Below are 14,917 nucleotides of genomic sequence, written 5' to 3'. Positions count from 1 at the left end.
GTGGCTAGTTAAGATTTTTTTGTAAAGATAGCAGTCGAGTAAGAGTCCCAACAGTACAGCAACATTGCACCTCCAGAGTTTAAGTGTGCTTTCAGTGTGTACGCACCTTGAGATGGCAAGTCTCTGTCATAACGTTAATTATATTCTCCTCTTTCTTTTTTCTCTCTTTCAATCTATCTTACTCACAGTTTCCTGTAAATACAAACCAAAGTTGGAGGTGGAACGTTTAATGCAAAAACAGCCACACCCCCTCCTAGCCTCTCCTACTGCATCGTCATGGCGATGAGCAGTGATCCTGGTTCCATGGGGGCGGACTTTGACACAGATTCCTCACAGACTTCTGAGATGGCTGACAAGATGTCGGCTGTCTCCTTGAGGTCTGATCCCTCCTCCAATGGAGCAAAGAATGGAACAGGTGTTAAGAAAGCTCCACCCCAGAGGCCACACCTGTCAGGCAGGAAGATGTCATTGCAGGAAAGAGGGACATATGTTTCTTCTGGGGGCGGAGCAGACCGCTATTCCCAAATCACAGCACGAGTGGCCAGACATCCAACCGTTGAGTCTAAACGAGTGTCCATCTCAGAATCACAGGTGAGAGACATTTACAAATCGCCTGGACTCGCAGTGGTCATTATTATGTATGAATCATGAAATGCATCATTACATTTACTGGTGTTTATTCAACTAAAGGCACTTTTATGTCCAAGGGGTTGATTTCTTTTATTGAAACTTACAGATTTTTTTGCAACATGAAGGTCACATTTGAACTAACTTGGAAACTTTTGAACATGCCTTAATCATTAATTTTCGCTACTTCTGAAATGCCTTTTATGTATAGATTATTTTAACCATTTGAACATTATCAGCCCTCTTTATTTTGGGTTCTATCTAGGGCCAGTTATTTCCTGATAACACTCTCCATGGCATTTTTCTATCTCCGTGTGTGAATATTACTGGCACCGAGGTGCCTATGAATGAAGTCATCCATACATGACCAGCTAATTGATAAAATAACGTCTCAGATGAAGACTCAATCTTAAAATATAAAAATCCTAATAATTACATCATAATTATTAAACATTTTTAAACTATGATAATCTAAACATGTATGAAATAAACCAACAATCTCCATAAGTATTGTGTGAAAGTTCATTATAAAAGATTGTATGCATACAGTATTATGACCCTCAGGTGTCACTTCACCTTGACCAAAAATTTAGTTCCTAATAATTATTTTTCAAAAGTGTACTTGGTTACCAAGAAGACCACAGTGTCAGTGAAGAGCAGTCATTTCCATTCAATGTTGAATATAATTTAATTGCACATAGTTGTGTGTATTTATGAGATTAAAATGCTTGCTATGAAATAATGTTTTAATTTTTTCTAATATTACAATTTTATTTCCACAACAAAATGAATGGTGATTTGAGATGTGGTGGAAATAACATTTGTACATTAATGTACAGTCATATCTGCTGTTGCATATTGTTAATAGACACATTAAATAAACTAGTGAGTTTGAAAAGTGTGTTATAAGAGTGTTTATTTCTAAAAGTCCACTGGACAAAAAGTGCCCATAGTTGAAGAAACACTATTACATGGATTTACATTTTTCATCACTTTTATGACTGTCAATAGCAGGCATCTGGATTGCACATGGAGTTAGAAAAGTGAATGTGGATAGGGGGTTGCAGAGACAATGGCTGTTCTATATGTGAGCATCAATGTTTTGAATTTGACATGAGCAAACATGTCAATATAGGTTGACATCTGGTTATACCTGAATGTCTTTCTAGTGTGACATTTTCTGTAAAAGGTGCATTAGTACCCTTGGAATAGTTTGTGCTGTTTATATTCAGAGTTTCGTTTGAATAACATAGCAGAGAGTTAAGCGGATATCCACCAGCAGAGTTTTGATTACTTAATTATGTCTGTAAAATTGTCTATAATGAGGTTTTCTGTGCTGCACTTAGACTCTCTACACCAGTGTTTCCCAAACTGGGGTATGCGTACCCCTGGGGGTACGTGAGGTGACAATAGTGGTACGCGAATACAATTCTGAGATTTACCATTCTTTTAATTTCATCAGTCTAAAATAACATTCAAACCCAGTTCATGTATTTCTCACTGGCAAAAATTATTTTGTGTGCCCTCTAGTGTAGAAACAACAAAATGTGCAATGAAATAACCCTATCTTTTGCAGTTAAAAAAATGCATCTACTCATGCGTTGTGCGTCACACCAGTATCTTTTTTCGCCAGCCCAGCATACTGCTAGGTGAAGTAGCTTAGTGATGGCAAGTAAAATACTTCACTGTTTTGCCTGTTTTTACATTGTTGCATGATGTTTTTTCAGCAAATGAGCTTAACCTTGCTAACAGTGAAATGTGACATAAAAAAGCACCTTGAGCTGACCGTGCAATTGCACAGATACTTACCCGCAGTGCTCAAAGTCGGCCAGCAATGCCATACCAGCAATGATGCACAATTCCAGGCACAGACCCAAACACTGTTATTGAGTACCACGACGCAATGAGGGGGAGTTTTGAAGTTATGCAGTTATATCATATCTAGTATTCCCATCTCAATTGGTAAGCCATTTATTCAGTATGTTTATGATTAATATAACATGTACAAAATATGTAAAAATATTACATGTTTAATATAAGGGAGTTGTTTTAAAAGAGAATTGTGTTAAAAAGACATATTTTCAAATTACCTTGTGGGAATTTATTCTATGTGTTAGAGTGGGGGTATGTGAAAGGATGTTTGAAGTGGTACGCCACTGTAAAAAGTTTGGGAACCACTGCTCTACACATTTGTAGAGCTTGTGTTTTCTGTGCAATCACTAGCGGAGACTTGCTCACCATTATATAAATTATATTTTCCCCCATGTCGGTCTTTTATTATGGTATGAAACATATAATAAGCCTGCCCCTTAACACCCCGTAATGACAAAACCAATTGTGATTGTTCGCTTTACATGTCAGTTGGCTTTTCAGTAGATGGCTTTTCCTGTCTAAATCGGCGGTTTTGGCCAATTGAAGCGGCTGTAGACCCCAGACCTATGCCGCAGTCATAGTCAATGATAAACATTTTGTTAAATAATATCCATCAATGACACAAAGTTCCTACATTACATATTATAAAACTTATTTAGCAAACATTTGCAGAGACAGGTGTTCAAAACACTGTAAATTATAGGCTGCATCCAAAACCAAATGTAGTTGCCTCATTGCCCTATCAGTCAATGACACTACAGACAGTGTTTCCATATGAAGGAACCTCCAGAAACTGGTTTTGGACAGGCTACGGAGAATAACGTCACATCGTTACTAGGATACCAGCAACTGATTATCGCCATCTAAGTTGTCCACTAAAGGTAACACGTCTGCTTCATTCAGTCCAACCGAATCACAATGGTTTAATAATATAGAACAAAATCAAGAGAGTTTTGCCAATAACCAAGTGTATATTTAATAACTACAATACTATTTTCTCACTAGAAACGTAGCCAAAAGTTGGAAAAATTTAATAAAAACTTTTTTTATACACAAATTGGCAATTAAAGGGTAACTAAACCCTAAACCAACTTTTTTTAGTTAATGATCTGTAAGAATGGGGCGTTATTAGTACTGGTCATTGATTCAAGTAATTTTTTTTTTTGACATTTGTGTATAAAGTGTTTTAATTCTACAATATATGGTGTAAAAACATCTGAGTGCTGCCCTCTTCAGGTTGAACGGTGGCTACTGCAGTTGAATTTTCCTATTGGCTGTTTGCGTACTGCCGTGATGTAAGCGGTGACAGCTGACGTAAGCAGGTTCCAGCTCACCACGCCCTTGGTACGAGCTACCACGCCCATGGCAGTATAAAAACCATCTCGTTTCGTCAAAACCACTGTAGCGAGTCAGGAGTTGGAATTGCGAGTATTGAAAACGATCAGGATAGAGTATTTTAGCATCTATTTAGCATAGCATTTATATAGTTATTTAGATTATTTCGTGTAGCCTAGGTAGTTAATTAGCATATTTGTTAGTGTAGTATTGTTAGAAGCATAGTTAGTTAGTAGCATAGTATTAAGGCCAGTTAGGATAGCTTCAAGTTAGCGTAGATTATCTGTATTTAGTACAGTGGTCAGGATGGTACGTAGGTGTAATGTTGCTGGTTGCAACAGCACTGCTGGACTGTATTGCTTTCCATATAGACTTGGAAATTAGGCGGCAGGGGTTGCACGTCCTTGTTCTGGAAGACCGTGAGTTCCCGCCTAGAGCTGTAGGAGTGTGCAAACTGCATTTTACGTGGGATTGCTTCTCCAACGCAATGGAGGTGGAAATGGGCTTCTTCAAACAGCTCGCGCTGAAAAGCGAAGCAGTGCCAAACGCTGCTCCTCCTGCATGGACTCTACCACCTCAGCGGCGTCTTGAGGTGAGTGATCATATATATTTGAATCACAATTTATGGTTAGGCTAAAGTTAATCCTCTGGGGCCGACAAACGCGGGTTCGCGATGCGGGAGTGTTAAATGTATTGCACCCTTATACATTGTATTACGGTATTGACTACCTGTATAGTTTTATTTGGAGGTATATGGTTTTGTACATGATGACGTTACGCTTTATGTCACATTCTTCTAAGTTGAGAGAACAGCTAACTGATGTTATGTTCAAGTGAAGCTTGCTAAATAAAAATCCTGCTAAAAGGATAAACATCACTGAACAGCGTTTCGTTTGTTTTTCCTGCACGCGAGTGAAGGTGAATACGCACCCGGATGCTCAACAGGGAGTTAAAACCGCAGTTTGAGCCAGCAGCTCGAATTGATATGGCTCCGGCCCTGTGTCCACAGACAATTCACCCTCCTCCACTCCAGGTGAAGGTGGGGGAGAAAGGTCCTCGACTTCAAAAGACCGCTCCGTGGCAAAGCTATTTGCGTCACTCCAGTCACTCTCCATTTTAGAGTCTGACAGCAGCTGTCAATTAATCTGTCACTACGGGTCTCAGGTCCACTTTTCGAGCATTTTTCAAATATTGCTAGTGGGTGGAGTCAGACTCTGAGCAGGGGTTTAGTTACCCTTTAACTGCCTCTTCGGTCACCTTTTTTTCCTCTTCAGCTCAACCGATGTGGATCCACGTGCGCAAGATTGGTGGATTTCATTGGCATTGAAGGATACATCTATGTTGCCTTCAAAAATCAATCAAATGAAGGTAGCTCAGTAGACAGGATGTGACACAAACATTGACAGCCTACGGAGGCAGCATTTTCCTGGTTTCGGACGCAGCCATATTCTCTTTTGATTATCATACACTTGTAAAACAAATGCAGTATTGTTTATCAATTGTGTTGCTATGAGATGTCTCTGTTGACAATGAAATAACTCCTAAGCTAACGGAACCATAGCAGTTTTGTTTCCTTACACTTCATCTTCAGAGCATCAGGCATTGGATTGCCTTTCTGGGCTGACATCGGATATATCAAGCAGAAATATCCCATATCCGATTTTGAACTGAAGGCAGCATAAGTCATAAGTCATGGTGACCCATACAGTCATTCTTTAGTAAGGCTTCTTTCATTTGAACATAGCCTGTTGCTCTCCACACACACCCTTAACAACATGCTTTTATTAAAGCATGCCTTTGTTTGGACCTGCAGAGGTGGTCTGTGTGTATGGCTGTGTGTGCGCACTATCCTGTAATATGTCTGTTAGTGTCTGTCTCTCTGCTCTGAGAAGAGCATCAGCTGGATCTGTTTTAATCCTTATCTGATATCAGTGATACTGTAGCAGCAGAGAGGAAACTCTCTTTCACTTATCTCACAGTCAAACTGAAATGCTCCACTCCACCACTGCAGGAGTTCATCAGTATTTATCAACTAAGGTAGTCACTGTCATTGTTGTACAGTAAGTGTAATATTTTAACTTCCATTCAGTACTGTTATACTACTTTATAAAATCCAAAAATTCTGATTAGATGTGATGCATTTGAGTGGGTATAAAATGACAATAAATGCACAACTCAGCTCAACATGCAGCAATACTATGAAGGTATTTTTGGTGCAAAACAAATGAGTACCTGTGACAGTGGAATTTGTATTTGTAGAGATTAGCCACACATGTATATCAGTAAATTTTAAGTCACACAGAAAAATGTTTTAAGAGTTGCAAACTTGTAGATTTGTTTTCTCTCCCACTAACACAACACAACATTAACACCTTCTCAAATTCTTCATTGCAGGTGCACAAATCCTTTTCTACCAATCACAAATTAAGAAACTCGTATGCTCACATTTTTGCTACAGTTGCTGCAGTGAATATGGTGCAAAACACATTCACACACTAGCATCAAAAAATGTGAAGACACAGACAAAATTTGCTCATCAGTATGTGAATTCATCCAATGAGAGTTGCACACTTGTAGAATATTTTCTCACAAATATTTTTTTTTCTTGGACATTTTTCTAGCACAATCACAAGTACATAACTACAACTGCTTTAATCTGCGCTACAAGTCTCAAACACTGTTTTTCGCTTGCAAATTACAAGTTTCGCGAGCTCTCCCGTTTCCATATCTGTGTAAAATATGGAGCAAAAGTGTTTTGTGCATCTGTAGAGGCAGCGGCGACCACTGTTCAGAGATCAGAGAATTCTGGCCAATCAGAAGACGCCTATCCGTAGGCGGAACTTCCATGAGCATCTTCCCGAGCTGGCAGTGGCAAATACCAAGAAATGTATGTTTTTTTCTGAAATCACTCACCGTTATACATTTGTTTTTATAGTTTAAATATATGCGCTGGTCAGCTACAGTTGGTAATCAGTGTTTCTTAGTTAGGTTAGTCTTTCTTGTTTCAGAAAAGTTTTGCTATTCAGTTGTCTCATATTAAACTATTTATTCCTTATATTCTCTTCTGCTTTACCTTCTAGAAAAATGACAGAACAAGTATGCACCTAATGTAAGATTACCCTTATGAGAATTTACCATGGTGCCATATTTGTACTTTTCTTTGTTTGTTTTTTGCGGCTAGTAATTGTGTGTGTGTGTGTGTGTGTGTAATCTCTGTGACTAGAAAATTTACTGATACACATGTGTGGCTAATATCTACAACTACAAATTCCATTGTCACAGATGCTCATTTGTTTTGCTCCAAAAATACCTTCATACAATACAGTTTAAATAAATACAATAAGATGTGCACCCATTTCAATATACTATACACACAGTGCTGGGTAGATTACTTCTAAAATGTACTGATTACAAATTTCACAAATTGTAGGCAGTAACGTTATCTTTATATAACACTTTTTAGATACTGGAAATTAATCTGATTACTTTTGGATTACTTATTGCATGAAGATGTTAACTTAACATCCAGTTTAAATTCAAACATGAAATCAAACAACAATTTGCTATTTGTCAATTGTTGCAAAGTTTATGTAAATAGATATACAGTATTTATATATTTAGAGAAAGATTTAATCAAATTTGAAGTTTGAGGTAATCAAAAATCATGATCGTGAATCATTGGAATCTAATGCTGAACATTAGCAAATCAGAATTCCTATCAAAATCTCTTTAGAGCAAATTGTGACCTGAAATGAAGATTTTGTTTTTATAAAAATGCAATAATATGAAATTAAGAAGAAAATAAAAAAACTAAACCAAATGTATTATGGATTAGTTCTTCGTGATCTTCTGATGATTTGGGTATTAATCCCCAATATCTCTGTACTGTTTGTTTGAAGTGTTTTAGTGTCAAAAATTACTCTGGTAGTGATCTCTGGTAGTTAGAAGAAGGCTCAAAGCAGAGATTCTAGGACTGCATTTTCCCCACATTCTCACATGTTCTGCCATGATGGTACAGTATGTTAGCACTCATGAGATGGTTATCACTGATTGTAGGTTATTATTTTATTGTCGAAATCACACCTTTGTATTTTATAATATTCCCACAATTTCCCAGTTTATTGGATACCTAATCTTGAGGAGATTTTATGACATTGTATGTACAGTAAATTATATTTCATTGTTTTCTGATTGTTTTCTAAATGTTGAGGTGCCATGCTCCCTTATTATCCTGCAACTGTATATCTGATCTGTTTATCTCTCGCTCACACTCTGTCGCTCTCTTCTCAATTATCTCTTTCAATGTCTGTCTCTTGATCTCAGCAGCTCCAGTAAAGTCTTAAAGGATCCACTGTATTCTTAAACTTACAGCACAAGCTCTCTGTGTCTTCATACATCTGTCTTACACACACTCTTTTCAGCAAGTGAGGAGTTTGCCACACTTTGACACTGCAGTTAAAATGAGAGTAGTAATGTGAGACTGTTTTGGTTTAGCAACACGGAACAGTCAATGTAATTGTCAGATTTCACATAGATTTACATAGACATTCCTCTTCCTCTCATGCTTTTGCAGTCCTTTCTGTTTCTTTCTGCCATTTGCCATCTTGATCTCTTTTGCTCTCTTCACTCACTCACACCCTTTCTATAAAAAACTACTGATGTTTGTAAGCTTGGTTTCTCTAGGGTGGTCACTCTATGGTGGTCTTGACAAATCTGATGTGTTTATGCAAACAACTCAGCTGCAGAAAAATCTTCAGACTTAGAAAAGGAACAAGGTGCATCCCAAACCATGCGCTTCTACACTATTCAATGTAATTTTGTAGTGTAAGATGTGCATGTGTTATGTTAACACTGAAAATGCAACAAAAAGTAGTGTACTGCAAGTACCTGGATGATGTACTTCTTCATGCATCAAAACGGAGTGTGAAATGTTGGACACTTGCATTCGGCTTACATTTACATTACATTTATGCATTTGGCAGACGCTTTTATCCAAAGCGACTTACAGAGCCCTTATTACAGGGACAATCCCCCCGGAGCAACTTGGAGTTAAGTGCCTTGCTCAAGGACACAATGGTGGTGGCTGTGGGGCTCGAACCAACATCCTTCTGATAACCAGATTACCAGTTATGTGCTTAGACCACTACACCACCACCACTCCTTGCAGTACATAGTGGAAGGGGTGGAGGTACCTGGCTGCAATGCTGATCTGACAAAACAATTGTAAATAATGGAGAATGTAGTAACTAGCGAAACTTCAGTGAAGACGGCACCTTACAAATGTAAGTTGAACACTTTACCATCACACTGTACTGTGTGAATATGCATGTTGAGATACAAGTGTTGAACTGAGGTAGGCTAAAGAACTAAAGCTAGCCAACAGCTTGCATGCTTTTGAAATGTCACTTCTGTAAGCTGTTAAACAGCAAAAGATTCCATGTAGTAAAAAAACTTTACGTTTTTCATTTGAGGCGATACTAAACTTTCAAACACTACCTGGCTGAGTGCACTGCATAGTAGAGGTCGACCGATTAATCTGCCAATTTTTTTGCATTTTTTAACATAATCGGCATTGGCCAATATCCAAGTATATCAAGCCGATTATTAGGCAGGCGCATCTGTGGGCAGCCTAGTGTTGTTGTGGAACACGTGTTCGACGCACGCTGCCCCTAGAGTCATTTTCCAGCAGAGTGAGCAGACCTCATCCAGTGCCTAAGGAAGGAGCTAAGTTCCTTGGAGAAAGCGGTAAGGATTACATTTGTATAACTTCTTTATATTTAATTAAAAACTTTTGATATGTTACTGCCAACTTCAAGAAAAAAACGCGACAAACGCGATAGGCGACATGACGTTCAGCTACTTTGGATATTGATAGCGTAGTTGAAGTTGCATTATCACAGCAGAAGGGTTGCTATTATGTCACAATAAGTAAGCAAGAATTTTGCAATTACAGACAGAGAATCTGAGACTTTTATTTGTTCTGTTTGTGTGTCTTATATTTGAGAGGGTTGTCACTCAATGCAGAGAAATAAGTAATAAAAAAGATACCAACGCACTATAGGCTAGTGAAGGACTGGCTTTGGTAAGCTCTGACGTTATCGGTTCTGCTGTCAGTACTGGAGATATTGAGAAAATACATTTATTATTGCTATAAAGAGAAAGTTATTTTATTTCGCCAGCCATTTCTATGTATAATAATATGAAACCATTTGTCTGTGATGCAATTTAGCTATTCGCAGTCAGAGAGAGAGAGAGAGAGAGATCTCGCTCAAGCGGTGCCACAGCGAGCACAACGCGAGCCCTGCTTAAGTGCTTGAGTGACGACAGAGGACAGAATTAAACATTCAAACGTAGCCTGGTTTAGATCTGTGATATTAGTCTGATTTTATTTTAAATTTCGCCTTCCAAAGATTATAAAAATAATATTTATACATAAGCCGCATTCTGTCTAGCACAACTTCCTTCCCTTCACAGCGGTGCACTGACATTTCTCCCTAAAACTCAAACTTAACGTCAGCATCAGCACGATTGGTGGTTGTTGTAAAATGCAGTCTAGCTACTGTTGCTAAATTGCGGGACGGGTTTTTTAATAGAAATCTGGGTTTTAATAGAAACAAATTACCAACCTGGAAGAGATGGAAAATGAGTGCTTGCTTTAATCCTGAGCTGTCGCACTTAAACGTTTATTTTTTCTCTCTCACAGTTATTGAAACATCTCAATCTTTCTTTCTTTTTATTTCTCTTTCTTTTCATCTTTCTTCCTTCATCTACATCTTCATTCCTGTCTTTCCTCTCAATCTCATTCATCTCCTCTGTTTGCAGTCCTTCAGTTCTCATTGGCCCCAGGAGTCATCCCTGCCTTCACAGGTTGCAGGCGTGTGCTTTATTTGTTTTGACAGTGTTCGGATGTGATCTGAATCTGTGTCACCTTCATATGTAGCGCGTCTTGTGTTCTGTAGGTTATTGGGTGAAATCTTGTTGAGGCATTACAAGATTGTACTGTAGGAGCTACACAGTAGCATTAGGTGTCTGGAAAGCCTGTTGTTGTCCATTGCCTTGAAAAGCAATTCAATTAGAAATTCAAGGCATATCAATTTCAAATAGAAGTGATGGCTTTTGTCCCTCAGAGCACAGCATTTATACCTTCACCTCACATTAATCTGAAAAATGAAGCAGCAAGCATAGAATACATCACTAGGTCATGACTTCTTAACTCTTTCCCCGCCAAACACGGAATTTTCTGGGTTTTATGAAAAAACGCTTCCCCGCCAAACACGGAATTTTCCGGGTATCCGTGTTTTAGGTGGTATACGGTAAGGAAGACCCGCACGCATGTTTTGAAAGAGTACGCAACTCTTTGATCAAAGAAACAGACTGCAATCGTCTCAAACGTGAAGTGGAACACCATACTAATACTAAAGCACTTGTTTGATAAAAATGCCTTTTTCTCAGCTTTTTGTCCGAAATGTTGTTTTTGACAAAACCTACCTCTGTTCAAGTGGCAATAAAAAAAGTAAGACAAATGAAGATAAAATAAAATCGTTTTTTTGCCTAAAAGCAGAGGCTCAGATCTTTATTTTGATATATAGCATCTTCATATATTCATGGAAGAAAATATTCTGCGGGCCATTAAAGTTTAGCGAAAATCGTCAAAAACCCTGGCGGTGGCTGGCAACTTTTTTTAAAAACGCTGGCGGGGAAAGAGTTAATGGATAATGTGTGAATATCTGTTCTCTCACTAGGAATGAAATTAAATATGGTCAGAATGTGGTGTTTTTGTGCCCTTATGAAGAACTGCAGTGATTTGATCGAAGAACATTTTATCAGAGCCAGTTTCCTCTAGGAGAAAACCTATATTTTGTTGTTGACATGAAACGTCATGTCTCCAATCAAACTTTACAGTATTCTGGCACAAATTCTGTCACTTGGTAGAAGCTAGTGAAAATAAAGAGATGCCAAAATATGCAGGTTGTGTGACATGCCCTTATCTCTATAGACCAGTTGTGAAACACTAATCTAGACTGGCATTATCCAGTGACATCTGTCATGTACATCTAACATAATGTTCATACATTCATATGTTTTTTATGTTTTACTACACTAGTAATGGGTTTGTTCTGACCCTGCATGTGGAATGGCTCCTCAAACAGCTCAATCATAATTGAGATGTAATCCTGATGCTTGTGAGCTTGGCGACACTAAGGGTGGTCATCTCGAGGCGCTTTAGCCATTCAGATGTATTTATGCAAATTACTTATCAGTGAACAAATCTTCAGACTTGGAGAAGAGATTAGTCGCAGCATTTGATACAGACGTGGCATGAACTCATCATGGGCATGACAACATGATGGCTTATTATAAAAACAGAAGGCGATTATGAAAATTGAACCTTCAAAGAATGAACAGAGAATTATTTTGTTTTCCCTGCTCCAAATGTTAAATTGATTTGTCCAGTGCTCATAAAAGGTGATAAATTAAACAGCCACATATAACTGATCATTTTTAGGTGTATATGATCCCAAAAAAATTGCACCAATATCTAAGAAGCTCAGAATACTTGCAGGCCAATGAAAAGCAATTTTTTCACACTGAATGGGAATGTTAAATGGAAAGACAACAGACTGATCTCACTGGGGGTGTCTCGTTTGGAAGGATGCGTCCTCCGGAGGTCGTGTCCTTTGAAGGCTGCAGTATACAGAGTGTCCTCCTTTAAACAAGCCTCATTTAAACGAGACTACCTTCGTAGGACAAATAGGAAACGGAACATAACATGGTTGCTATGACAGCACGCCACTCTTTAAAAGTGCGAGTGCTTTGAGTGAGAGAGTAACAAAGTCCCTCTGGAAGGGAATGAATGAGGTACTTTTTAGGACCGTTATAATAATGTAAAGAGAAAAGAAAATAGATTTTACAGGTGTACTTTTATTCTAATACTTTATTTTTATTATACATATAATTATACATATTATATACTCTGAACCTGTCTACTAAGGTACTTCAACTTGGGAATTAACATTCCTTTTGAACATCACATTTTATGGGCAAATTGGCGTAATTGTTTTAGACATTTCCATTGAAGCAAAGTATTGTGAGTTATGAGTGCCCACAAAGGTTACACCTCATGCATCCTCTAAATTCCCGTGAAAGAAGGTCGATTCGAAGTGTCCTACTCTCTTTTCTGAAACGAGACATCCTAGATGACGTATGCGGCCGACAAATGCGACCTCCGGAGGATGCAGCCTTCCAAATGAGACACAGCCAGTGTGTAATTAGAAACAGTTGGTTGACTTTTCTTTAGCTAAAATCGGTCTATTAGAATTCTAAACATTGAGCTCGGAGGCCAAAGTGGTAAGTGTTGTTGGGTGTATGGGCATGTGTGAGAACCATTTTTTGGAGCAATGCATTTTATAAACTGTACCTCCAAACCTAAACCTAACCATCATTGGAGTAAATATAAAATATTAGAGGGAAAACTGCAACAATGTAATCGTGCTCGTCACTGATTATGCAAATGCAATTACCTTGTGGTTTCAACGCGATCTGAAACCGAGTGTCCCACGCTGCTGATGCAACAGGCTTCTGGTCAGACCGTAGGGTAAGATAGAAGCTGGAGCCCCTGCAAAAATGTCTGATAGGTTAGTGGTTCTCAGCCCTGTTCCTGGAGGCCCCCCTACACTACACATTTAGGATATCTCCCTAATAAACACACCTTGTTCATCAGCTCGTTAGTGGAGACTCAATGACCTGAATTGGGTGTGTCAGAAAAGGTCAAAATGTGCAGTGTTGGGTGACCTCCAGAAACAGGGTTGAGAACCACTGTGATAGGTGATGCCGCTTCTCAGTGAGTCAGCATAATGTGGCCAATCCTAGGGTACCAGAACTCCCAGAAACAACACACCGACTTCCCTTGTTATCATTAGACAATGATGAAGAATAGACATTTTCCATATTTAATGCCTTACATTATTATATAAAAGTATGAATTCAATGTTTTTAGCTTTGTTTTTCACGTTTAAAATATAATGGTATTATATAATGGCCAATGTAAAATGTGGAATTAGCTATTAGGTATTACTGTACTCTCAATGTTTTCCCCCTCTACAATTTACATCAAATTGATCTGGCCCACAAAAGAAAGTAGTGAAGAGTGCTTCTGTTGTTGAACTTGGGTGCAGGAGTTCGAGGTCTTTGGCTTTGCCTCTTAGTGGTACTTGGATTAAGTAACAGTTAATTTTGATTACTGCAGTTTCCATTCTTGCCATCTGGAAAAGGCTATGAACACAGAGGTTTGTTGTTTCCAGATAATCAGGCTTGCATCTTCCCTCTGGTGTATAATACAGTATATCAATATAGTGTCATTGCTTTTTTGTTTGTGCTGCTGGGAATTGATTTGTTTCTCTCTCTGTCTCTCTTCTTCTCTTGCTTCCTTTCTCACTCGCTTTTAATCTCAGGATTGCATTCAGCTTAACCAGTACAAGTTAAAGAGTGAGATTGGAAAGGTAAGCCTACTTACATCATTCTCATATTTTGTACTTTTGATTGTGTCATGTGCATATACTCTAGTCTCAATTTAATTCCTATGTTATCTAGTGTGTCATAGAAATCAATTAATGTTGTAACAGTCACATGGCTGGAAGTCATTCAGATGCTGACCCTATCTTACCTTGAGCACTGTCTCACAGTCTGACTCATCTCACTCAACGTATTTAGTTTTTCTTTTCTCCTTTCTCTATTTCTTTTATCTTTAAGGGCTCATATGGCGTTGTCAAGTTGGCGTATAATGAGGATGATGACAAATATTACGTAAGTACCTTTTAAAATAAAATTCTTAACACTTTGACATTTAGATGTCCTTGTTACATAATCTCTAACTGTTGACTGGAACAGTATTGTGTGACCACTGCAGAACTTAAAGTGCTTTTATAAAAACTGCTTTTATAACTTAATAAATAAATTATGTATACATACAATAACATAATTATCATTATATGAAACTGATATAGCAAAGATCATGAAGCCATGAATTGGGCAGTGAAATTGCAGAGGTGGTCAGATGTGGCCTTTAGTGGTCACCAAGCCTTTC

The 14,917-nt window shown here is 38.2% G+C and overlaps 1 protein-coding gene across 1 annotated transcript in view; it reads left to right on the top strand.

Annotated features, from left to right (window-relative positions):
• The first annotated feature begins 204 nt into the window (after nucleotides 1-204).
• Nucleotides 205-14,917, top strand: part of LOC127627240 (calcium/calmodulin-dependent protein kinase kinase 1-like) — a 70,047-nt gene continuing 55,334 nt past the window's right edge. Inside the window, exons 1-3 of the mRNA XM_052103584.1 lie at nucleotides 205-591; nucleotides 14,286-14,333; nucleotides 14,584-14,637. Of these exons, the coding sequence (XP_051959544.1) occupies nucleotides 277-591; nucleotides 14,286-14,333; nucleotides 14,584-14,637 (417 nt within the window). The 5' untranslated portion in view covers nucleotides 205-276. The remainder of the gene's footprint in view (nucleotides 592-14,285; nucleotides 14,334-14,583; nucleotides 14,638-14,917) is intronic.

Source organism: Xyrauchen texanus, chromosome 3 (genome assembly GCF_025860055.1).
Source record: "Xyrauchen texanus isolate HMW12.3.18 chromosome 3, RBS_HiC_50CHRs, whole genome shotgun sequence".
NCBI lineage: Eukaryota > Metazoa > Chordata > Actinopteri > Cypriniformes > Catostomidae > Xyrauchen > Xyrauchen texanus.
This window is presented reverse-complemented; position numbering and strand designations above follow the sequence as displayed.